Source organism: Capra hircus, chromosome 11 (genome assembly GCF_001704415.2).
Source record: "Capra hircus breed San Clemente chromosome 11, ASM170441v1, whole genome shotgun sequence".
NCBI classification, from domain to species: Eukaryota; Metazoa; Chordata; class Mammalia; order Artiodactyla; family Bovidae; genus Capra; species Capra hircus.
Genome location: NC_030818.1, coordinates 2848309 through 2874317, shown reverse-complemented (window position 1 = coordinate 2874317; position 26009 = coordinate 2848309). Strand labels below are relative to the sequence as shown.

General features: G+C 49.5%; 1 protein-coding gene across 1 annotated transcript; it reads left to right on the top strand.

Annotated features, from left to right (window-relative positions):
- LOC102179291 (cytochrome c oxidase subunit 5B, mitochondrial) lies at positions 802 to 2944 on the top strand. The gene is made up of 4 exons (XM_005686262.3): positions 802 to 981; positions 1518 to 1591; positions 1766 to 1865; positions 2746 to 2944. The coding sequence occupies exons 1-4, from the start codon at positions 879 to 881 to the stop codon at positions 2856 to 2858; spliced, it is 390 nt and encodes a 129-aa protein (XP_005686319.1). The 5' UTR covers positions 802 to 878; the 3' UTR covers positions 2859 to 2944.

Below are 26009 nucleotides of genomic sequence, written 5' to 3'. Positions count from 1 at the left end.
CTTAACCAACAGCCTCCGGCGGTAGCCAGCCCTTTACCCCACATCACCAAGGGATTTGGTTCTGGGTGTGCTAAGCCGCTTCAGTCGTGTCCGACTGTGCGATCCTATGGACTGCCACCCACCAGGTTCCTCTGTCCATGGGATTCTCCTGGCAAGAAATACTGGAGTGGGTTGCCGTGCCCTCCTCCAGGGTTGGTTCTGGAAGGGGCCCACAACATGGCCCTACCTTCTTCCCCTTCCTCAGCCTCGCCTCAGACCTGGATCTCATCACCTCAAAGCCACAGCTACAGGAAAATTATGCTAGGTCTGCGAGCAAATTCTGCCCAAGTTCTTATAGGTTGAGCCCCACGTTCACAATGGCTGTCACACTGCCAGGAGACCCAGCATCAAAATTTGCCCCATCACAATTAATGCTGTGGCCTTTGGGACGCTACTGCTAAATGGGGACCACTTGATGTGTGGCAAGTATCCTGACAGGCACGGGCTTCACGTCTTCCATCAGCAGCCTCCACGTCGCCCGAGCACAACTGTCAGCCAAAAAGCATACGAACTACAGTGGGGTTGCCCCATTCGGACGACGACACTGACTCTCACAGGCGCAAAACAAGTTCTACCCAACCTCAGCGTTAGCAAACGGCAGGGGTCCAGAAGCCTACAATTGAAACCGTTACTAGCCCCGCCCCTAGCCGGCTGCACGGAGCGGGCACGGAGGCAGCGTTGCGCCGGCGCAGCCTTTCCTGATGTCCCGCCCCGGAAAGGTCACGTGAGTAAGGCGGGCTCTGGGCCGGAAGGAAGCGGAAGGGAAAAGAAGCCCTCCCCCGGAAATCATTTGTTTCAGGAGCCTGCTCCCGGAAGTGTTGGTGTTTGTAGCGGGCGTGATGGCGTCAAGGTTACTCCGGGGAGCTGGAGCTTTGGCCTCCCAGGCCCTGAGGGCCCGGGGTCCAAATGGAGTCTCCGTGGTGCGCTGTATGGCGTCTGGAGGTACTCGCCGGCATCGTGCGCCGTTGCCCTCCCGCGGTGGTGTTAGGTCAGCAAATGCTGGGGTGGGGGAGGCCTTTCATCTCCTCTGGGCCCCAAAGGCCTGAGGCTCTGCGGACCTCTCCATGTTATTCTCGACCGCAGCTGCTGCTGACCACCAAATGACCCGGCTGCGAAAAATTCCTAAACGGAGTTGCCGGGTGACCTTGGTGGGCAGGGTTTGCAACCCGGGCATGGAGGGGCCAAGCCGCCCTTCAGACCTGCACCCGTCTCCAGTTGGATGCACCCCACTAGGACTCTGATTAACCTGCTTTTAGGAAAAAAAGAGGGGGGGGGCAGAAAAATTGGCCTCCGTGGTTGAAGGAAGAAAAGATCACCCTGTGTTCCACTTTTGGGTAACGAGACTGGTTCTTAAGGGACAGTGGGTATGGGTAGACTGTGGGAGCTTGTGGGCCCGCTAAAACTGTAAGCAAAAATTGACTTCTGTGCGCTTTCCCTCTTGATCATTTCAGCCGACATCATCATTTATTTTCTTTTAGGTGGTGTTCCTACTGATGAAGAGCAGGCGACTGGGCTAGAGAGGGAGGTCATGCTGGCTGCTCGCAAGGGACAGGTGAGAAGAATGTTCCGTGCCTTCTGGGAGAGTTCATTGCCATGGATGGGATCAGAACAGCCTCCTCTATGGGGAGCCTTCCCTCCAGGAAACATGGCTTCTGGGACAGTATTGGTAGTCCCTAGAGGGTAGAGATCACTTGGCATAATAGACCCTTTATTTTGTTTTTTTCAGGACCCGTACAATATACTTGCCCCAAAGGCAACCTCAGGTACCAAGGAAGACCCTAATTTAGTCCCCTCCATCAGCAACAAGCGGATAGTGGGCTGCATCTGTAAGTGCCTCTCTACTATTTTCTTACCCTTTTGTTTGTTTGCTTACTTATTTTTTGACTGTGCAGAATGTGGGATCATAGTTCCTCAACCAGGGATGGAACCCACACCCCCTGCATTGGAAGCACAGAATCTTAACCATTGAACCACCTGAAAAGTCTATTTTTTTACTTATGTTTAATGTTTACTTATTTGGCTCTGCCAGGTCTTAGTTGTGACCTTCAGGATCTTTGTTACTGCATGTGAGATCTTTTAGTTGCAGCATACAGGATCTAGTTTCCTGACCAAGGATGGAACCCAGGCCCCCTGCATTGGGAGCACGGAGTCTTAATCACTAGACCACCAGAAAGTCTCACTCATTTGTTTAATATGTGTTTTGTATGGAGGATGTCTACTAGTTTCTTCACATCTGTTGTCCGTGAGTGTATATGTGTAAAGATATATGGATAAACGTTTTAAAGGTTTTGACCCTCAGGCCCCTTTGCCAAAGTAGGTCACCCTTACTGTCAAGAGGCCTGGAACATCAATAATACTGCCTCAGTGGAGAGGTGGTGTGCAGAAATATTCATCTAGAAAATACTGTACTTTCTCTTTGCCAAACACCGCATCAGGCACTAGGTGTACATGCCAAAATGGACCCAGCTTTGGGATTCTACACAGGCAGGGAACTATGAGAACCTAATAGGAACTGATTAGAGGTCAGTTTACTCATAGGTAAACTTGGCCTCAGTTCCTTCATCTGAAGAATGGGATCAGCTTGAACTGACCTTAAGGTGTCAGCCATAACTTTGTTTGCATCTCAGAGGTGTCTGAGGGCAGTAGGTTAACGGTGAAAGTCCTTCTTCTAGGCTGCATGGCCTTCAGCTACCTTTTTTCTTTCAGGTGAAGAAGACAACAGTACTGTCATCTGGTTCTGGCTGCACAAAGGCGAGGCCCAGCGATGCCCCAGCTGTGGAACCCATTACAAGCTGGTGCCGCACCAGCTGGCCCACTGAGCTGTTGCACTAATGCACTCAGAATATGATGCAGAATTTCTTCTTTCCAGTAAAGACTAGCCATGATGTTGGCGTCTCCTCCCATAGTTGGCTGGTCTTATTTCTTTCCTGTGTTTATGTCAGAAATAGCTATCTGTTAATATTAGCTTGCCATCCCCTTGCTTTTGTACACTGAGATTGTCGATCCCTAATGCATTGATGGTGACAGTCGGTATGGGGAAAACGGAGTCAGGCTGACTGAACTTGCAATGTTGGCTTCATCATCTAGCTTTGTCGCTGGTATCATGTTCTCTGAGGGTGGGTGGTTGTTTAGTAGCTAAGTTGTGTCTTCTTTGTGACCCCATGGACTGTAACCTATCAGGCTCCTCTATCCATGGAATTCTCCAGGCAAGAATACTGGAATGGATTGCCATTTCCTTCTCCAGGGGATCTTCCCAACCCAGGGATCAAACCCAGGTCGCCTGCATTGCAGACAGATTCTTTACCACTGAGCCACCTGGGAATCCTAGCTGACACTCTAGTGGGAGAGAAAGGTGAATCCACAGCCACCCTTTCAGCATCAAAGGCAGCACAGCCACTCCCATACTTGGCATCAATTGACCCTCACAACTACCCTGTGAAATGGACCTTTTCTCTTTCTTTGTTTACTTAATTTCTAAAAATTCAGATATAATTCATATACTGTAAAATTCATTCTCAAAGTCTACAATTCAGTGGTTTCTAGTAAATGCACAAAGTTTTGAAATCATTATCACTACAGAACATTTAAAGTCAGTACCCATTACTACTCACCTCCTCTCTCCGCACGCCCCCGCTCCTGACAACCACTAATCTACTTTCTGTCTATGCATTTGCCTATTCTGGACATTTCCTATTTGTTGAAAAACTATTTTTCCCATTGTCTTTGTGCCCTGTTGAATATTGACCACTAATTTGTAGGGTTATTTCTGGCCTCAGATTATCACCTTGCAGAGGTTCAGAGAGGTTAAGCTAATTGGCCAAGGTCACAGAGCTAGCTAATAAAAACACTAGATCCAAACCCAGCTCCTTAGAATTTGTCTAAAGTGCTGTGAGAATACGTGATGGGGAGGACGATTAACTTCCCACCCCAGGAGGCAGGTGTCAGGACTGGTCCTAAAATCTCCAAAGGGAAAAAGCAGAGAGGCCTTTGGGAAAACAGGAAAGAATAAGTTGTGGTTGGAATGCCAAAGACTTGCAAGGGTATTTGGCATTCATTTATCTGGGAGAAGGGGTGTCCCTGAAGGTTTGTTAGGAGGGAAGACAAGGAGAGGAAGGGGACACTTGGAGGAGAAAGGTGAGTCTGGATAACTTGATTTTGCAGGCCCTAAAGAATCATGAGGTGCAGATGGGGATGGACAGATTAGCTGGGAAGAGTGGGCTGGAAGCAGAAAGGCTCCAGTGGGACCTGAGTGGTGGAAATGGAGCTGAGATCCAACTTCCAGCAGAGGGAGAAAAGCCACGAAGAGGCTGAAAGGCAAGGTCGAGGAAGCTTAATTTGGGGAGGCAAGGAGAGGGGTTAACAACAGGAAAGTGTCTTATCAAAAGGTTGTAAAGAGAGGCTGGGGCTTGGCACATAGGAGGCCTACAGGATGACAGTTTCAGGGCACGGTGCAAGTGGTTGATGATGCAGACGAAGGGAAGAGGCAGCTTGCCCAAGCAGTCTGGACCGAGAAGACAGATTGAGGGCACAGAGGCACCGTGTGAGAAGCAGACTCCTGTCTCAGCATCCTTGAGGGCCAGCCGAGGGTGCCTGATGCAGAGTGGAGGAACAGCCCTGGAGAGGAGAGACCCAGTTTCTCCAAGACCAGAGGGAAGGGAAGAAGGGAGCCTGAGTGAAATACAAGTAGGCAGGGCTGGGGCTTCAGGGTAATGAGCGAAAGAACTGCCAAGCTCCCAATACCAGCGGCTCAGCCAAGGGCAACTGCCACAAGCCTGTCCAAGTGTATGACATTCTCCAGCCACCTTGGAAGCAGGAAAATAGAAGACGTTGGGCAAGGGAGAAAGAAACGGGATGTCAGTGACTGTGGCGGAACCATCTGACCATGCTGTCCCAGCCGGAGAAACAGGCTGGTCGCTCTCTACGTGATCCTCCAGATCCACCCTCCACCCCTCTCTCTGCCTGGGGAACTGACCTTCATAGCTCTTACCCTCTGGTTGCCAGCGGGGCAGGAAGGAGGATGGAAGGGGAGAGAGATTGGGCAAGAAAACTCCTCCACCCCACCCCTTCTGCCTGGTTCTGATCAGTGGCACAGCGCCCCCTGCTGCTACAGCCTCACAGGTGCCAGTACCACCCAGCCCAGCTGGTCAGAACATCCCACCGAGGCCAGCCCTGGTCCTCACCATCCCCTGGGGCTCCCTAAACCCTGAGCACCGTCTACACACTGGCAGATCCTGTGGGCAGGCCTGGCAGGAGGGTGGGAGATGGAGAGGGAAGGAAGAGATGGGTGGAGAAGGGAGGAATACTGGGACTTCCCTGCTGGGGTCAGGTTCCTGAATAAACAGAGCTCCATGGAGTTGGCAGGGGAATCAGTGGGTGAGAGAAGGGTCCTGGGAAAAGGAAGGGCAGTAATTCAATTTTCTCTTGTGCGAGCTGTCCTATACCTCCGCTTTTGTCTCTTACACAGACACAGACACACACACTAAGTAAGAAGCCTCCTCAGATCCCTCTGAGCGGCAGTCCCAGCCAGGCCTCATGCTGACAGCGGTTCCAGGCGACCCCCTTTGGGTTTGCAGCGTCTACACAAAAACATTTGTCAGACCTGGCTCTTCCTCCAGAAGGGCCCTGGCCCCCACAGCCTACCAGAGGTTCAGCCACTTTGTCACGTGGTCCTCAGGCCCCCTGAGGGCTCCAGGGCTCTGAGCTGTCTCTGGTGCAGGATGGGGCGAGCCCTCAACAGCAACTGTCCCCCACACTCCTGTGATAATTAAAAACTAGCCCTGCCTCTGCTTCTGTAAGAGGTCAGGGCCTCTGTGGTCCAGTCAGAGCTGCTCTTTCTGGTGATAGAAATGCAGATTAAGTCCTTTATGACCCCATTCCTTCAAGCTTGTGTAAACTTGGTACAAGTGAAGAACAACCCCCTCTCCTACTTTCTTGAGATGGATTCAAGGCAGAGGCCACATTCCACTCCCCCCTCCCCCAACACGTACCCAGAGGCAACTGCTTGTATTGGTTTCCTCTGTATCCTTCCAAAGTTCCTTTCAGTTAAGTTCAGTTCAGTTCAGTCACTCAGTCATGTCCGACTCTTTGCGACACCATGAATCGCAGCACGCCAGGCCTCCCTGTCCATCACCATCTCCCGGAGTTCACTCAGACTCAAGTCCATCGAGTCCGTGATGCCATCCAGCCATCTCATCCTCTGTCGTCCCCTTCTCCTCCTGCCCCCAATCCCTCCCAGCATCAGAGTCTTTTCCAATGAGTCAACTCTTCGCATGAGGTGGCCAAAGTACTGGAGTTTCAGCTTGAGCATCATTCCTTCCAAAGAAATCTCAGGGTTGATCTCCTTCAGAATGGACTGGTTGGATCTCCTTGCAGTCCAAGGGACTCTCAAGAGTCTTCTCCAACACCACAGTTCAAAAGCATCAATTCTTCGGCGCTCATCCTTCTTCACAGTCCAACTCTCACATCCATACATGACTGCTGGAAAAACCATAGCCTTGACTAGACGGACCTTAGTCGGCAAAGTAACATCTCTGCTTTTGAATATATTATCTAGGTTTGTCATAACTTTTCTTCCAAGGAGTAAACATCTTTTAATTTCATGGCTGCAGTCACCATCTGCAGTGATTTTGGAGCCCCCCAAAATAAAGTCAGCCACTGTTTCCACTGTTTCCCCATCTATTTCCCATGAAGTGATGGGACCAGATGCCATGATCTTCATTTTCTGAATGTTGAGCTTTAAGCCAACTTTTCACTCTCCTCTTTCACTTTCATCAAGAGGCTTTTTAGTTTCTCTTCACTTTCTGCCATAAGGGTGGTGTTATCTGCATATCTGAGGTGATTGATATTTCTCCCAGCAATCTTGATTCCAGCTTGTGTTTCTTCCAGGCCAGCGTTTCTCATGATGTACTCTGCATGTAAGCAGGGTGACAATATACAGCCTTGACCTATTCCTTTTCCTATATGGAACCAGTCTGTTGTTCCATGTCCAGTTCTAACTGTTGCTTCCTGACCTGCATACAGATTTCTCAAGAGTCAGTTTAGGTGGTCTGGTATTCCCATCTCTTTCAGAATTTTCCACAGTTTATTGTGATCCACACAGTCAAAGGCTTTGGCATAGTCAATAAAGCAGAAATAGATGTTTTTCTGGAACTCTCTTGCTTTTTCTATGATCCAGCGGATGTTGGCAATTTGATCTCTGGTTCCTCTGCCTTTTCTAAAACCAGCTCGAACATCAGGAAGTTCACAGTTCACATATTGCTGAAGCCTGGCCTGGAGAATTTTGAGCATTACTTTACTAGCATGTGAGATGAGTGCAATTGTGCGGTAGTTTGACCATTCTTTGGCATTGCCTTTGTTTGGAATTGGAATGAAAACTGATCTTTTCCAGTCTGTGGCCACTGCTGAGTTTTCCAGATTTGCTGGCATATTGAGTGCAGCACTTTCACAGCATCATCTTTCAGGATTTGAAATAGCTCACCTGGAATTCCATCACCTCCACTAGCTTTGTTCGTAGTGATGCTTTCTAAGGCCCACTTGACTTCACATTCCAAGATGTCTGGCTCTAGATTAGTGATCACAGATCTTTTTTGTACAGTTCTTTCATGTATTCTTGCCACCTCTTAATATCTTCTGCTTCTTTTAGGTCCGTACCATTTCTGTCCTTTATCGTGCCCATCTTTGCATAAAATGTTCCCTTGGTATCTCTAATCTTCTTGAAGAGATCTCTAGTCTTTCCCATTCTGTCTTTTCCTCTATTTCTTTGCATTGATCGCTGAAGAAGGCTTTCTTATCTCTTCTTGCTATTCTTTGGAACTCTGCATTCAGATGCTTATATCTTTCCTTTTCTCCTTTGCTTTTTGCCTCTCTTCTTTTCACACCTATTTGTAAGGCCTCCCCAGACAGCCATTTTGCTTTTTTGCATTTCTTTTCCATGGGGATGGTCTTGATCCCTGTCTCCTGTACAATGTCACAAACCTCATTCCATAGTTCATCACGCACTCTATCTATCAGATCTAGACACTTAAATCTATTTCTCACTTCCACTGTATAATCATAAGGGATTTGATTTAGGTCATACCTGAATTGTCTAGCGATTTTCCCTACTTTCTTCAATTTCAGTCTGAATTTGGTAATAAGGAGTTCATGATCTGAGCCACAGTCAGCTCCTGGTCTTGTTTTTGTTGACTGTATAGAGCTTTTCCATCTTTGGCTGCAAAGAATATAATGAATCCAATTTTGGTATTGACCATCTGGTGATGTCCATGTGTAGGGTCTTCTCTTGTGTTATTGGAAGAGGGTGTTTGCTATGACCAGTGCATTTTCTTGGCAAAACTCTATTAGTCTTTGCCCTGCTTCATTCTGCATTCCAAGGCCAAATTTGCCTGTTACTCCAGGTGTTTCCTGACTTCCTACTTTTGCATTCTAACACCCCCCAAAAAAAAGAGTTCCTTTAGGTAAATATAAACAACTATGAATACTAATTTAAAATACTGATTCATGATGAAAAATTTAATTGAAATATAGTTGCTGTACAATATTATACAAGCTATAGATGTATACAGCATAGTGATTCACAATTTTTAAAGGTTATATTGCATTTACTTGGGCTTCCCAGGTGGCGCCAGTGGTAAAGAACCCGCCTGCCAATGCAGGAGACATAAAGAGCGGCTGGTTTGATCCCTGGTCGGGAAGATCCCCTGAAGGAGGGCATGGCAACCCATTCCAGAAGAATCCCATGGACAGAGGAGCCTGGTGGGCTACAGACCATAGGGTCATAAAAAGTTGGACATGATTGAAACTATTTAGTGCACATGCACCATTTACAGTTATTATAAAATACTGGCTGTATTCCCTGTGTTGTACAGTATATCCTTATATGTTATTATGTATATCTCCTCCCCCATCTTGCCCCTCCCTCTCCCCCCACCACTGGTAATCACTAGTTTTTTCTGTATATCTGTGTCTGCTTCTTTTTTGTTATATTCACTAGTTTGTTGTATTTTTTAGATTCCAACATGTAAGTGGTATACAGTATTTGTCCATCCTTATTGCTTTAAATGGCAAATTTTTGTTCTTTTTTTATGGCTGAGTCATATTCCATTGTGGGTATTTACATCTATTACAATGGACCTCATTTTCTTAATCAATATGATCTCGGGTGGCCTCAACCTGCAGGGGCTTGAAGTGAGGTTCAGTTCCTGGCCAGAGGTTGAGGTGGGGCATGACAGTGAGAGCACCAAATCCTAGCCACTAGATTGGGATCTAATCCTGACCACTAGCTACTAGACCAGTAGTCAGTGACAAGGCCCTGGCCCTTCAGCTTTGCAGAAAAGAATTCCCACAAAGCTGGAAAGTAGTGAAACATGCAGTGTTTATTAGGAGGAAAACGAGTACGGTGTGTGTGGATAGACACGGCCAGCCTCAGAGAGAGCCGCTCTCTTGCAGCAGTTTAAATAGCTTTTATGGGGCATTTCTTCCAGGTTTCCTTGGGCCAGTCATTTTGATTTGCCTGGTTCTGAGTCTGTATTTGGTATATCTCAGGATCCTCTAGGAGCCGGCAACAGTCCATGGGGTCACAAAGAGTCGGACACAACTGAGCAACTAAGGACAGCACAGAATCCTTCCACACGTGCGCATGCAACTCTCAGCCAAGATAGAGTCCAGAAAAGCGGCCTGTGGGTTGTTTGGCATCACTTCCCTTTGACCTCCAAGAAGCTTTCTAGTCAGGAAGTTCTTCTTGACTTAGACAAATATGTGATCTCTTCTCTCTGATCTAGGCAGGGCTCAGCCTCCTCTCTGGATTGTCCTGCTGATATTTTGGAGTTTCTGTTCACAGGGAATGAACTCCCACTGCTCACCCTGGGAGGAGTGGGCATCTACCTCCAACTTCACATTCATTTGTTGACGAGCGCTTAGGCTGCTTCCATATTTTGGCAATTGTAAATAATCATGCTGTTACGAACACTGGGATGTATCTTTTTGAATTAGTGTGCTTTTTTCTGATATATGCCCAGGAGTGGAATTTCTGGGTCATAGGGTGGGTCTGAATAGACATTTTTTTTTTTAATGCTAGCACTTACAGGGTATTAGGCATGGTTCTGAGCACTTTGTCCTCAAAACAGCTCCAGAGGTAGGTGTTGTGTCCATTTTTTTAAGATTTCCTTTTTGATGTGGACCATTTTCAAAGTCTTCATTGAATCTGTTACAATATTGCTTCTGTTTTATGTTTCGGTTTTCTGGCTGCGAAGTATGAGCGATCTTAGCTCCGAGACCAGGGATCAAACCTGTACCCCTTGCACTGGAAGGCGAAGTCTTAACCACCTGACTGTCAGGGAAGCCCCATTTTAAAGAAAAGTAAACTGAAGCCAGGAGTTCAGCCCACGAGTATGGACTCCTTCAGGGCAAGCCCCCTGGACTACATCCAACTTGTTCCTGTCTTTGTCCAAGTGCCAGATTCCAGCCTGTAGTTAAGTCTTCAACAAATTCCAGTTGTTGCCATGAAAGACAATTACTCTGTTTTTGTAAGCCAACGGAATACTTCATCATATATAGGCACACCTGTATGTGAATACAGTCAAAAAATAAGCTCATGAATCCTCAGGGTAACTGGGACAACTCAACTGGACCCTTGTTCAGCTCAGAGTAGGGCTTCCCTGGCGGCTCACACAGTAAAGAATCTTCCTGCAATGCTGGAGACCTGGGTTCAATCCCTGGGTCAGGAAGATCCCCTGGAGAAAGGAATGGCAACCCACTCCAGTATTCTTGCCTGGAGAATCCCACAGACAGAGGAGCCTGGGAGGCTAACGTCCATGGGGTCACAGAGTCAGACATGACTGAGTGACTAACACTCAGAGTAAGCAGAAGATTCAGTGAAGAAGCTTCAAAAAATTTCTCCCCCCAGAATGACATCAGAGAGCCTGAGCCCAAATCATCTTCTAAATACATCTTCTAAAGGGAAGTCCCTGGCATCCAGTGATTACGACTCCATGCTTCTAATGCAGGGGATTCTGGTTCAGTCCCTTGTCCGGGAGCTAGGATCCTACGTGCCATACAGCCAACAACAAACACATACAGGTCTAAAGAATTAAAAAAAAAAAAGTGGAAAAGTGACATACCAAGGGTAGCCCATGGTATACACCGTTTATTCGGTCCTCGTCCTCCAATCTCAGTTCTGTCCGGGGAGTATTGGAGTTCCCCAAATGCTCTGGGTCCATCAGTAGATTCTGCACAGCGCCACCCTCACCAGTTTTTGTTTTGATATTATACAGTTCACCTACAGGAATAACTTTGTATTAGACTTCACCCCCTGAATACTCTGTGGATCCTTAAAGTTCACCTGGTTGCCAACTGGACTCGTTTTGAGTCCATTCATCCAGGTAGTGGGATCTGTCCTCCGGGCTGACTCACTGGGGTTCCCCTCTCGTCTCTCCCTCTGCCCCCTCCCCCATCAGGCTGTGGCTCTTCCTCAGCAAGAGCCCCAGGATGGCCCCTGCCGGAGCCTGCCCACTGACTCCCGTGTGTACTCTTGTAAGTACCCTGTTCCCAGCTCCTGCCATCTCTGTTTGGCCTCTGTCCCTTCAGTACTGAATCGAATCCTGCTAGCCCCCCAGGTTCCTGTCAAGAGTCCTGTCCTGCCCTGCTGAGAGGTGACAATTTAGTATTCAGATGCAATATTAGCCTTCATGTCTTTGCACATTCAGTTCCCTTTTCCTTGAATGCCTTATCCTCCTTTTGGAAATAAGTTGCTAATCTAACTCAGACTTCAAGACTATGGGCAAATGCTACCTTGCCTGTGAACCTTGCCCCAAGGCAGGGTATCATCCCATTCGGTTGTACTCCCGAAGCATCGAGGATACCTCCATTACAGTTGATTACACTGCAGGGTAATTATCTTTTTTGCATGTGTTTTGCATCTCGGCAGCCAAGGCATGGTGGGTGCTCAGTGTTTCTTGAATGATTGCGGAATGGACTAACACATTACACAGGACAATTATTTATCTATCTTTTGCTGCACCTGGTTTTTGAAAACTTTATTCAATTTGTTATGCCATGTCCTTGTATAAAACCCCACATGAGAAATTACTCCTGGAATGGAAAATAAGAGAAAAAATTTATTTCTTGTGATCACAGAGACTCTGTATTATATAGACAAGCATGTAGCCCTTCATCTCCCCACACTTTTCTTCTTGTTTCCAAGAAGCTTAAAGACAGATTTAATAGTCATTCACATAATCACATTAGTCCCCTTGGCCACATTTGGGTCTTCCTCCTCTTTGTGGTTTTGATTTTTAACCTTTTCTCTAATAATTTTGAAATCAGCCAGTGCCGTGTGGAGGAAGAGGTACAGGCGATGGAGTCTGATCTACTAGGGCTTCCCTAGTAGGTCAGACAGTAAAGCATCCACCTGCAATGCAGGAGACCCAGGTTCGATCCCTAGGTAGGGAAGATCCCCTGGAGAAGGAAATGGCAACTCACTCCAATATTCTTGCCTGGAGAATCCCATGGACAGAGAGGAGCCTGGCTGGCTACAATCCATGGGGTCACAAAGAGTTGGACACGACTGACACATAGTAACTAGCAGCTGTATAAAACTTGGGCAACTCACTTAACCTTTTGGAGCTTGAAAATCCCCTTTTGCAGGATCTTTAAAAAGGATTAAATTACAATCCATATCATATATGCAGCACCTACTAGGGGATCAATAAATGATAATTACATGAAGTAGAAGCCGTGGATGAATAAAATAATTGAAAGTGTCACTCCAGGCTGGCCTTTGAAAGACTAAGCAGCTACTCACATGGCATAACTTGGAAAGAAGCAAGGCCAGCTTCCCTGAGTCAGTCCCTTTACTAGGGTCACTATTCAAAGGACTCTTAGGAACACGGTTTTTTAACTGGGTTAAGAGATCAAACCACTCGAAGGAGGCAGGCACAGCAGGTGGTCCCATGGGGTAGGACCTAAGGGAACAGAGATTTCAGGGAGAGGAGATGGAGGAAGAGGAGGAGGTAGACAGGGAGGGGGCCACTGGGCAGATCCTCAGCTGGCACATGGCCGGGTTCTGCAGAGGTACCTGTAGTCCCTGAGCCATTGAAGCATCCTTGTTGGTCAAACCTCCTTTTCTCTCTCAGGGTCCTCTGGGAAGATTGCAGATGGCCTCAAGGACACGGAGCCTGAGTGCAAACAAAAAAGGAGGCCAACAGGCCCCTAAAACAAAGGCAAAACCCCAGGGAATGTGAAGGAAGATAGACCAGAAGCACGGAGCGTCCTGGGCTTCAGTGCTGCCTCTTATGACCCCACTTTCGGCCCTGAGCCAAGTTGGTGGCCTCCAAGCCTCAGTTTCTCCATTTGAATAATGAAAGTAATAATAATGCCCTCCAGCCTGCTGTGAAGAGGTAAAATTGGAGGAAGCATTTATATACTGAAAAGCATTATTCTTGTGTAAGTTATTTTCAATTTTGCCTGTCTATCTTAAACTTAGAAATGATGTTCATTAAAATGGGTCTAAACTATATATGTTTAAAACATTTAAAATAGCAGGAATTCTCAAAAAAAAAAAAACAGTAAGGAATTCAGATAGGATCCTTTGAACCTCCACATTATCCCTTTTGACAACTGGAAGTAAGGTGACTTAAAGGGTCCGAACTCCTAGAGGTGTTGATCAAAGAAAATCAAGAAGCAATGTTGCTGGGAGGGCCTCTCAGCACAGTGGGGCTGCTGTCTCCCCACCCATCACACCTTGGCCCCAGAACAGGGGCTCCCGCAGAGTATGGGCTTCCCCAGAGTTCCAGCAGCAGCTCTACCACCAACCTGTTTTAAAAACCATGCCAGGGGATCATTTTATTTTTTTATTTTATTTTTTTTCCAGGGGATCATTTTAATAAGTTATTTGTGATGCCTGACTGAGTCCCGCAGAAGAGCAGGATGCGGGTTTTAACTGATGACAGAACTGGCGGAGGATAAAGAGGAATAATGTGTAAATGGCCCAGCTAGGTGCCAGGCACTGGGTTGGGGCTCAATCCATTGTTGAGTGTGAATCTGAGGGCCAGCATTCTCCAACGTGCACACGGATATTCATACACACTCAGATACATGTGAGGAATCATAATGTGGTTGGTGGTTATGAGCAGAGTGTTCTCAACACACCAGGCCTGTAGGGTCTCACAGTTTAAAAAGGACCAAGGAGGTGGGAAGGGCAGGTCTGTTCTGGAATGGAATCTTGAAGCCACCTCCTTCCGTTTGTGTGCCTTTGGCAAGTGGTCCTCTCCCCCGGGCCTCGGTGTTCTCAACCGTAAAATGGAAGCCGTCGTGCCTAGGATTTGGCGACTTCCTCCGGGATTTGCCCGAGGGGGTGGGGTCTGAGCAGCCGTGGGAGCGAAGCAGGCTGCTGCCACGAGCCACCAGGGCCGGCGCGCACCCTAGAGGGCGTGCATGCGGCGCACACGTGGCGGGACTGCGCATGTGCGTTGCCGGTGGCGGGCTGAGGGGGCGCCGAGGGCAGCCATGGCGGAGCGTGTGCCGAGGGGCTGTTGCTGTGTCCAGGTCAGCGTTGGGCGCGGGGAGGCCCTGGAGACCCGCGCCTGTCCCCACCCGGCCCGCCGGTCCCCCGTCCTCCACCCCCAGCACCCTAGAGGCCTCTACCCACTCCCTTTCCCCAGTAGCTGGCCGGGCCCCCTGCCACCAACCAGGCCCTCCCGAGGCCCGCTTGCCAGGCCTCCGTGGTGTGGGCTCCCTGTGTGGCCTTCGGTCCTGTGACTCGAGGGGTAGGCTGGTCAGCTCCATTTTACAGGTGAGGAGACTGAGGCTAAGGACCTTCAAGCGGCATGGCAGCCACAGTACCCAACCCCCGCCCCCCACTCCCCTGGCCACCTCCCCCACCTCGTCCCCCCACCTCCCCTCGCCCGCTCAACCCCCCACTCACCCCCCCCGCCCCCGCCCAACCGCGGTAGGTCCCAAGCGCAGCGCTGGTCAGCTCCCCTCCTGTGTTGTATTTTCATGGATTCCTTTGTTCCACGGGTGTGTTGGTGTGTTTGCGTGTTTGCGTGTGACTCCGATCTGGTTATAGGGATTGCCTCGACCAAGATGGGCCAGGTCCGCGTCTCCCCCGGTGGCGCAGTCGCCAAGCCACGGTTTGCTTTGCTGGGTGAAATTTCTTTAGACTGATTTGGAATCTGTTTATATTTTGATTTGATGGTTTGTTGTTTACTTGTTGTTCATGTTTCCCAGGGCACAAAGGGTCACTGCTGTTTTTCTTTCCAGAAAGGCTAGAACTTCCCAGCCTGTTCCCAGTTTGATGGATGTGTGGTTTATGATGCCGGAGACTGTTTGGCTTTTCTTTGTGGGTAAAACTCATCTCGCTTCATCTTTCACATTGTGAGCTGAGTCCTTGCTGATGGCGGCCTCTGCCCTAACATTCCTGAGCTATTAAATATTTGTTTAAAAGGACAGATACAAAGCATGGTGTTAGGAATATGGCATCTTAAAGAAGTGATCTTCATAAGAAGCACAGTTATATTCTGAGTTAATCTTGGATCTCTTTATATACCAAAGGCTCAAAACACTTTGGTACCTATAATTATTTGGCCTGGTAGTCACGTTTTAAGACAGAGTGTTTTATTTTTCTTGTAGCCTGGAAGGTAAAAGAACAAAAAAAAGTGAGGTGATGTGCTGAAATCACACGTGAGAGCATGCTGAAGAGTGGGAGAGGCTGGGAACAGAGGCCAAGCATTAACAGCTTTGGGCTGGGGTTTGAGGGACTTGGGGAAGCACTAACCCTGCAGTGGGGAGTGTTTGGAAGATGGAACCCAGTTCCTGAGCTGGACTGGGGAGGGAGGGAGCATGGCTGGACCAGAGGCCCGTGCTCGGAGATGATTTCCTTGTAAAAATATTTATGTATTTGGCCGTGTCAGGTCTTAGTTGCGGCGTGCAGGGTCTTCGATATTCGTTGTAGCATGCACTGTCTTTAGTGGCGGCACGTGGGAGCTTGTTACCTTACCAGGGATTGAACCCAAGCCCCCTGCCTTGGGAACCTGGAGTCTTAGCCACTGGACTACCAGGGAAGTGCCTAAGATGGTTTTCTTAACCTGGAAAGAATATGTGTGAGAACGAGGAGGAACAGGCCCTGGATGTCGGGTGGTGGGAGCTGGGGAGGGAGGCCACAGAAGAAGTAAAGTTTGGATGGTGAGTGTGTCTCCCTGTGTGGCTGGCGCAGGGCCCTGGCAGCATCGCTTTTGTTCCCCGGTGCGTTCCTGTCTTGACACCTTGTATGCAGTGCTTGGAGCCTGTTGACTAACCATAATTATCGCTTTCATTGATTCTGGAATGCATCTTTGTTCACATTTTCACAGCTCGATGTTGAGATGGGTCCCATGCTGGATGGTGACTTCCTTTGTGCCGTCGTTCACTTGGCAGCTTTTTATGTTTCTTCGTTGAACAGAAAGTCACGGTGCTTTTCTGTTTGTTTGTTTGTTTTTTGGCACACGGAGCAACATGTAAGATCTTAGTTCCCTGATCAGGGAGACCAGGGATCAAACCAGTGCCCCTGGTTTGTCTTAACCACTAGACCACCAGGGAAGTCCCCACAGTACTTTTAAAATCATAATTATCTTAGCTCTGATGAGTTGCAGTTTTCAGAGTTGGCAATTCAGGCAGGAAAGATGACCCCTTATTAGACTGTACCATGGCTCATTTCTGGAGAAGGCAATGGGAGCCCACTCCAGTACTCTTGCCTGGAAAACCCCATGGATGGAGGAGCCTGGTAGGCTGCAGTCCATGGGGTTGCTAACAGTCGGACACGACTGAGCGCCTTCACTTTCACTTTTCACTTTCATGCATTGGAGAAGGAAATGGCAACCCACTCCAGTGTTCTTGCCTGGAGAACCCCAGGGACGGGGGAGCCTGGTGGGCTGCCGTCTGTGGGGTCGCACAGAGTCGGACACTACTGAAGCGACTTAACAGCATCATGGCTCGTTTTTTCATTGAAGATGCTAATGTTTTTAAGGAACTGGAGGGAGGGGGCTGGTAAAAGCCAAGAGCGACAGGTACAAGCATGAAAGTGTATTCCTTCGTGGGTTGGAGAGGAAAGAAACAGCCGGTGGCTGTGTCTCCTTTAGAGGGAAAGTTGGGCTGCTGTACAGCCACTGGCAATGCAGTAGCTCTGCGTGACAGGTGTTTTGCGGCAACCAGGCTTAGCTGGCCCCTGGGCAGGTGGCCCTAGCCCACGAGCTGCTCACAGCCAGCCAATCTGAATACACCTCTTGGGGGTAGTGGGGCCCAGGCTCCATCATCTGCTGGAGTCTTGGTGACCCTGGGTCTGTCTCTTGGCAGACACCTCCCACTGCTGCAAGTTCAAGGGCAGAGACCTGGTCTTCCCCTTCCTTGGTGTCTGAGGGCTCAACGCAAGGCCTGATGCATCAGACATGCTAAATTGGGTTTGCTGAGTGGAACTGTACTGGACACGTTGGGGCAAGTTGTCTTCCAGTGCCCAGGTCAGTCTGCATCCCGTAGTGATTCCGTTCACGGTCCTCAGTCCTCCGTGCAGCTGCTTTCTGGGTTGCTGAGTTTGTGAGCTAACCTGGAGGCTGTCTTTCTCTCCAGCCCTCATCTTTGTTATTTCTAATCCTCAGCTTTCAGAATGAGCTTTTGGGACTTCTTAGTCCATTTACGGGCTTCCCTGGTGACACAGCAGTAAAAGAAAAGAAAAAGAAAAACACCCCTGCCTGCCAATACAGAAGACTCGGGCTGGATCCCTGGGTCAGCAAGATCTCTGGAGAAGGAAATGGCAACCCACTCCTGTATTCTTGCCTGGAGAACCACATGGACAGAGGGGCCTGGTGGGCTATAGTCCATGGGGTCGCAAAAAGTGTCAGACAAGACTTAGCGACTAAACAACACAATGAAAGCCCACTTACAAATTTTAGAACCTGCTTCTGTGTCAGTTCACTTGGTGACTTTGCCCCCAGAGAGCCTGGCTAGTTAAGCCGCAGGAGAGCAGGACTGCAGCTGGTGTAGCAGGTTGTCTGTGCTGGGTTTGGTGTTTGAGCAGATGAGCAGGTCCCAGCCCGGGGAGAACTAAAGGCAGGAATGAGACTGTCCTGGAGACATGGACCAAAGTTCATCTTCTTCTTTGTCTTCAGAGGAGACACGAGCTGACCCCAGAGCCCTTGATCTGCCACCCTTGATCCTGGCCCGCCCCTGCCCTGGGTGATCTTGTGTGCTGCTTCTAGAATGAGATGCTCTGAGCATGCCAGACGCCTTTCCTCAGCTTGCGCCAGGACTGTCTGCAGGTGCTTGTACAGAAGTGGAGACTTTGAGGAGAGGTGGCCTCTGTCTTCTCTGGACGCCTTTCGGGCCTTCAGGGGAGGGTTCTGCTTTGCCTGAGGATGCAGCCATCTCCAGTGCCACCACCAGTTTGCTGTGTTTTGTTCGTATGTTTGTTTGTTTTTAATCTTTGAAGGGGACTCTGAGAATGTTTTAATGGTAAACGTCTGATGATGGAAGAACTGACTCTTTGGAAAAGACCCTGATGCTGGGAAAGATTGAAGGCAGGAGGAGAAGGGGACGGCAGAGGATGAGATGGTTGGATGGCATCACCGACTCTATGGACATGAGTTTGAGTAGGCTCCCGGAGTTGGTGATGGACAGGAAAGCCTGGTGTGCTACAGTCCATGGGGTCACAAAGAGTTGGACATGGCTGAATGACTGAACTGTCTAATGATCTTCAGTTCCCATTTGATTTGTGAGAAGTACTGGTTATTACTGTGGGCTTCCCTGGTGGTTCAATGATAAAAGAATCTGCCTGCAATGCAGGAGACACAGGAGACTTGGGTTCAGTCCCTGGGTTGGGGAGATCCCCTGGAGGCGGGCATGGCAGCCCACTCCAGTATTTTTGCCTGGAGAATCCCATGGACAGAGGATCCTGGTAGGCTATAGTCCATAGGGTCAGAAAGAGTCAGACATGACTGAAGGGCCTGAGCACACATGCACAGGTTATTACTGTAAGATCTTTGTAAAATGTGAAGTCATTAAAACCAAACACGAGTTTTCAGCCGTTCCTGTAAAAGTTGAGATGAGAATCATCAATTGATGCTGAAACTAGGAAATGAAAGTATGATGAGGAAGAGGGTGTTTATATAGTCTCGAAGGGTCTTCTCATAAGATATTGACTGATTACAGCAAAAAGAAAATAGTGATATGCTGGTGGAGATACCTGGCAGATATCAGCTTTGCCAGGAGATGAAAGTTATTAATAGCAACATAATTAATGGAACAAATTGACATCTGTGCGTCTGATATGAGGCTCTGAAAAGGACATACCACTGCATCTGTATGTTCCTGCCCCAGACATACAACCTGAACCCAGTCATGAGGAAGCGTCCCGTAAACCCAAATGTATAGAATCTACGAAGTAGCCAGTACTCTTCAGCAGTGTCGAGATCGTGCGTGTACACACACACGTGCGCACACAAATGTTAGAGGCAGCGATAAAGGAAACACAGTGAAATATTAACATTGGAGGGATTTGGGTGCGGGTCCTGTGGAATGCCTTGTCTTATTTATTTAAGTTTTGGCTGCGCTGGGTCTTCGCTGCTGCGCTCGGGCTTTCTTCAGTTGCGATGAGCAGGGGCTGCTCTCGAGTTGCGGTGCACAGGCGTCTCCTTACGGTGGCTTCTCGGGTCGCAGAGCAGGGGCTTCAGGCACGTGGGCTTCAGTGGCTGCAGTGCGCGGGCTTAGTTGCCCTGAGGCCTACGGAATCTTCCCAGATTAGGGGTCAAACGTGTGTCCCCGGCATTGGCAGGTGGATTCTTAACCACTGGACCATCAGGGAGGTCCCACCCCTTCTACCTCTTTGTAATCCTGTGACCTTTTCTACCACAAATGAACATAACTATTCCTGTGACCCATCAATTTGACACCTAGGTGCATTCTCAACAGAAATGCGTGTGGCTGGGTGTGTGGGTATGTGGCTGTGTGTGTACAAAATGTGTAACAGTGTTCATGGAAGCATTATTCATAGTAGTCAAAACCCGAAATCAATGGCTATGTCCATCTGGAGTAGAAGAGTTGAGCCTGTATCCACACAATGAAACCCTGCAGAGCCGTGAAGACATGGGCCTGAGCGAAAGAAGCCGGACACAGAGGAGTCCACACTGCGTGGCTCGTTCACACGTTACTCAGAAACGGGCAGGCAGGCCTGCGGGGTTAAGCCCTGCCTTTCGAGCGGAGGCTGGAGGCCTGACTGGCAGGGAGTGTGAGGAGGACTCTGGGTGCTGCTGGATGCTATTTGTTGGACCTGCTTCATGGTTACCTGGGCTTATCTGGTGGCTCATTGGTAAAGAATCCGCCTGCCAATGCAGGAGACATAGGTTTGATCCCTGGGTCAGCAAGATCCCCTGGAGAAGGAATTCTCTGGTATTCTCGCCTGGGAAATCCCACGGACAAAGGAGCCTGGTGGGCTGTAGTCCATGAGGTCTCGAAAGAGTTGGACATGACTTAGCAACTAAACAACAGCGACAACAGCGTGGTTACCTGGGTGTGTTTACTTGGTGAAAGTTCATCGAGCTGTATTTCACTGTGGTTCCCTTTCTGCGTGTGTATTGTCCATTCAAGTTGATTCATTTGATTGGTACCTAGCCTAGCAATGTTTGATATATTGCATATCACGATGGACTGAACTGTGTCCCATCTCCCCCCAAATGCTTGCACTGAAGCCTTCATCCCCAATGTGATATTATTTGGAAATGCGGCTTTGGGAGGAAATTAGGGTTAGATTAGGTCATGAGGGTGGGACCCCATGCTGCAATTAGTGACCTTAGCAAAGGAAGAGACCAGCACCCACACTTAGGTTCCCTTTCGCTCCCTCTCCCTGCCCCGTCCCACTCCCTGTCCCATGAGTCCATAAAAGAGAGGTCAAGAGAGGGCAGTCCCGCCACAAAGCACAAAAGTCCTCGGAATGCAACCTGCCTTGCCAGCACCTGGGTCTGCCACTTCCAGCCTCCAGAGCTATGAGAAATAAATCTGTGGTTTAAGCAAGGCCCCAGCCTATGGTATTTTGTTAAGGCCGCCCAAGCTGACACATAAATGTACGCTAGCATCGACAACCTGGTTTGTTTCTCTTTTGGCTGCGCTGCGTCTTTGCTGTGGTGCGTGGCTTCTCTTGTCGCACGCAGGCTCAGCAGTTGTGGCACTCATTCTCTAGTTGTGATGTGTGGACTTCAGTTGCAACATGGAGGCTTAGTTGCCCCAAGGCACGTGGGAATCTTAGCTCCCTGACCAGGGATCGAACCCACATCCCCTGCATTGGAAGGGAGATGCTGAACCACAGGACCACCAGGAAAGTCCGCCTGGTTTTCTGAGCTTCCTTCCGTGCTTGACACTGGAGCATGGAGATACTGTGCACTCGAGTGATGCAGGAAGAGCAAGGACCCCCACCCCACCCCACCCCGGCTCAGTGTGGGGATGAAAGTGCAGCTTCCTCACTCATCAGGATGGCCCACCCCTTGGCAACCCCATCATCCTCCCATCTGATGAGCTGTCAGGGACCAGAGTGAGCTGCTTGTCATGATCTTGAAAGTGGAATGGCAAAAGCCAGCAACTCTGGACTGGAACAAAGGCTGTGCTGTGTCTCCTAAACTTAGTGAGCTCCGCATTGTTAGGAAGACACAGAAAGCACTTGTGCTCAGAAAAGAAACCGATTTGAAAGAGAGAACATAGCCTCCCCCTCCCACCCCCTCACCCCCCATCCCCTCGTTGCACACAGCTTTTTACGTGGAATTGGTCTCCTTGTATCAGCAGTTTCTGATTCTTTTTATATTTTATCTTATCATCTCCATGGACTTCTGAGCACCAAAGCATTTACTTGGTTTGGGGCAGTTTTCTTGTCTTTAGATATTATAATGCAGTAACTCTGGAAATAAGAGTTCACTGTTGCCACTGGCTGTGAGTGATAGTGTTCATGTAATGACTTTTCAAAACTATTTTTGTAAGTGAAAGTTGCCCAGTCACGTCTGATTCTTTGTGGCCCTATGCACTATACAGTCCATGGAATTCTCCAGACAAGAATAGTGGAGTGGGTAGCCTTTCCCTTCTCTAGGGGCTCTTCCCAAGCCAGGGATTGAACCCAGGTCTCCTGCATTGCAGGCAGGTTCTTTACCATCTGAGCCACCAGGGAAACCCAAAAGACAATTATTTTGTTGTATGTGGTCAACAAAGTCACTGTTCCTTTAGCTTTATGGCCAGCTGGCGATTTTATAGATTTCCTGAAATGCCTAGAGCCCAAACAATGACGAAACCCTTCCAGGGTCTGCAGGTTGGTTCTGAGTTGGAGTCTCCCTTCAACACTTAGCCAGGCCTTTGGCAACTCTGCCTTACCCTTCACTCCCGAATTATGTGGAGCCTAGTGAGTAGTCTCAGTGGTAAAGAATCCGCCTGCCAATGTAGGAGACACAGGTTCGATCCCTGGGTCAGGAAGATCTCCTGAAGGAAATAGCAACCCACTCCAGTATTCTTGCCTAGAAAATCCCACGGTTAGAGGAGCCTGGTGGGCTACAGTCGCGTGGGCTGCAAAACAGTCGGACACAACTCTTTTGTTGTTGTTGACCAAACAACAATAACAACAGTGAACAGAGGAGGAAGCTTATGGGTTTCCCAAGGCCTTCATTGGCATGCCTTAGTCCTGGGTGTGCGTGTGGCTTTCTAGACACTCTGCTCAGCTTAATTATTGCATTTGTGGAGGGACAGATTTCCGGGGTTCCTGACTCCCTGATTTGGACATCTCGCAGTGATTTGTGTGTTGTTCAATTACTCTCTAGAAAAAATACGCCAGTTAGACAGTCATGCAGGTCATGCAGGTCTTCATAGCCACACCAGCATTCGTTGTTATACATTTTTGAGCTTATTATTGTTTTCTTATTTAATACTTCATAGTCATATTGATTTGGGTTTCTTTTATTATTGTTGAGTTTGAACCCTTGTTGAGTGAGTATTTGAGCTTTTTTTGTAAACTGTCATTTCCTTTGATCAGTAGTCATTCAGACATTAGCCTTTCATCTGCGTTTCAGGCTGTCTGAGCCCAGGCCTGCTGTGATGAGAGATGTCTGTGTATGTGGCTGGGTCCACCTTAGCTGAGGACAGGCAGCTGCTAACACAGGAGGAGGCTTATTGGAGCCCCAGGGTCTCTTGAAATCATTCATTCACTCAACAGAAATGCACCCAGCCTATTGTGTGCCAGGTCTGTGCTGATGCTGGGGAGATGGCAGGGACCAGACAGCCCTGTCCAGCCCCTTATTAACAAACAGCCTCACGGGGGCGACACCAAGCAAGCAAGATGCACAGGATGTCGTTTCATTTTTATTTTTTATTTTTTGGCCGTGCTGCGTGGCATATGGGATCTTAGTTCCCCAGCCAGGGATCGAACCCACACCCCCTGCATTGGAAGCACAGTCTGAACCACTGGAGCATCAGGGCAGTCCCAGGGTATCGTTTCAGAATGTGGCCTTTCGTCTGGGCTGTGCTTGTTTTCATTTCATACAGGTTTTTTAAATGTTGATGTCTGTGCACTTGCGCATCGCATCCTTGAAATGAGAGGTCAGATGGCGCCTCCTTGACCTTAGCAACTTGCTGTTCATGGAGCACGTGCTGGGTCCTTGGCGTGGAGCTGGAGGAGGGCAGTTCCTTCCCGGGCACCCAGGGGCCCAGGGCCCTCCTCTCAAGCGCTCCGCCCTTTCAAAGGCTAGCCTCACCTGACAGATGGTTCCTTCTAGGAGAAAACTCCGAGGGGCTTGATGATGGCCGGGCTGGAGGAGGCGGTGCTAGACCTTCCTTGGAGAGAAGGTATGTATCTCCCACCTGTGCAGGTTTGGGGCCACGAGGGAGTGGAAAACTCAGTTGATGGTCTCCCCTTGCTTGCTGCCCCTTCCTCCGTCAGAGTGGCCCAGGGGCTGGGATGGTGATGGGCCACTGGGGACACCACAGCTCTGTGTCCCATCCACAGACGGCCAGGCTGCCACCACCAGGCCCATCCTCCTGCCCAACCTGAAGGGCAGCTGCTTCGACCATCCCCTGTACGAGGGGCTCCCGCACCCCACCCGGCGCCTCTGCAGTCCCACCTCTGCTCCAGCCTCCAAGTCGTCAAAAAAGCCCAAGATGCAGGCCGCCGGGAACACGTTCTCCAATGACTGGAGCCCACCACCTGTGGAGTTCCTGAACCTGAGCATCCCACAGGCCAACAGAGGGGACCCAGCCCCAGGTCCTCGGGCCCTGAGGAGGCTGGCTTACCAGCACCCTGAGGTGTCAGAGCAGGAGCCCCAGGACCTGGATCGACTAAGAGGCCTGGTCTCACTGGGGGAGCCGTTCTGGAATGTGACAGGGACCAGCCCAGAGGCTGCAACTCCTGGGATGGGTGCCCACACCTTGGTAAGCCGGGGCCTCCTCTCCTTGCCACCCCTCTCTGGCCACTTCTCCAGAGTCATCACCAGGCCATCCCTTTGTGGCCAGTCCTCTTCAGCCACACCCCAACTACCCTCCTTCGGCCCCCTCCCCCTGAGCATAGCTTTTTCTCCACACCCTCTGGCCTCTCCCCAGGCCCTGGGCCCTCGTGACTGGGAGCTTGGGCCCCCAAAGCTGGGCTGTCTCCCCCTTTATTTCTGCCCCTAACTCCTAACAGAAATGCTTGGGGTGGTGCGGGGCCCCTCAAGGCTTTCGCTGCCCAGGTTGAGGTCATGGATCTGGGCTAGGTCAGGCACAAAGCCTCAGGCTAACTGTGGTCCAGCGACTTGGGAATTCCAAAGTGGAAACTTCAGTGATGAACTTCATTACTGGGAATAAACCGTGGTTGCTGGGAAGACTATGGGGACATTTGAGCGCCCGTAGATCCAGGAAATGTATTCTGAGAACAGGACCTATTTATTTGTAATAGCCCAAGATTGCCAGTAACCAAAATGCCTATCACTAGGGAACTAGTAAATTACGTCATTATCATACTTCAGAATATCATGGAAGTGGTGGTTTTTTTTAAATCATCTCTTTAGTATTGATATGGGATGCCCCTGATTACATATTGTTAATTGAAAATCAGAGCTCAGTACAGAATAGCGGGTGTACTACACTACCATTTGTGTTGAAGGCGAGTCTAATGTATTCCTGATTGCTTCTCTGTGTGAACAGGGTCTCCAGCAGTGGACACTGAGGCCACCTGTGGGGAGGGGCCCAAGGGGCCAGGGGTGGCAGTGAAGTCCTTGGGCTGTGTGCCCTTATGCCTTCCGATTGTTTTAATTGAGTGAATATACTGCCTGTTCAGAAAAGTAAACTAAACAGAGGGCTTAACACTGATCAGTTTTTTTCTCCCTCTGTCTTTGTCTTTGATGCCCATTCCTGTATGGTTTCGCCAGCTCGCCTCTGGGAGCTCGGGGTGCTATGTCAACAGCTTGGATTACTTATTGCAAGAGAAGAGGTAAGCGGAAAGGGTCTTCATTTCTTTGAGGTTAGCGGTAATTTTACAGCGTTCGTTTGTACTTGAAGACTCAGGGCAAATTCCTCCCAGGATAAGGCAGCCTACTCCCCTCCCCGCCTCAGCGGGCCTCCCGGGTGAGTGCCCCGTGTGCCCTGGTGAATAACCGGCGCTCGGAGTGGCAGGGGGTCAGAGGACAGCATCTGCAAGGCGGACAGCGCCGCTCCGAACCACGTCCAGAGACCTCGCTCCTGGTTCTCTCCACCTGAGCCCCCTTCTGCCCAGTTCCTGCCAGTCTGGGGCTCACTCAGCTCCCATCCAAGGGCTTGAGGGAAGTGGAGGAAACAGGCGGCTTTGACACTGAGGCGTGCAGCCTGACGATGGCTCTGACAGTGCTGGGGGGGCGGGGACAAGCATAAGGAGCTGGCCTTCCCTGCGCCCTGGCCCAGGCCAGCCCCTGAGCAGTTTTCCTGTAGCGCTTGGTCTAGCTCACCTGCCCTCCCCCTGGGATTACAGTGAGCCTGTCTCA

Bases quoted from the DNA above. Each gene is read 5' to 3' on its own strand.
- LOC102179291 (XM_005686262.3), top strand. From the start codon at position 879: ATGGCGTCAAGGTTACTCCGGGGAGCTGGAGCTTTGGCCTCCCAGGCC. The intron at 982-1,517 runs GTACTCGCCGGC...ATTTTCTTTTAG, and splicing joins GCGCTGTATGGCGTCTGGAG to GTGGTGTTCCTACTGATGAA. The intron at 1,592-1,765 runs GTGAGAAGAATG...TGTTTTTTTCAG, and splicing joins TGGCTGCTCGCAAGGGACAG to GACCCGTACAATATACTTGC.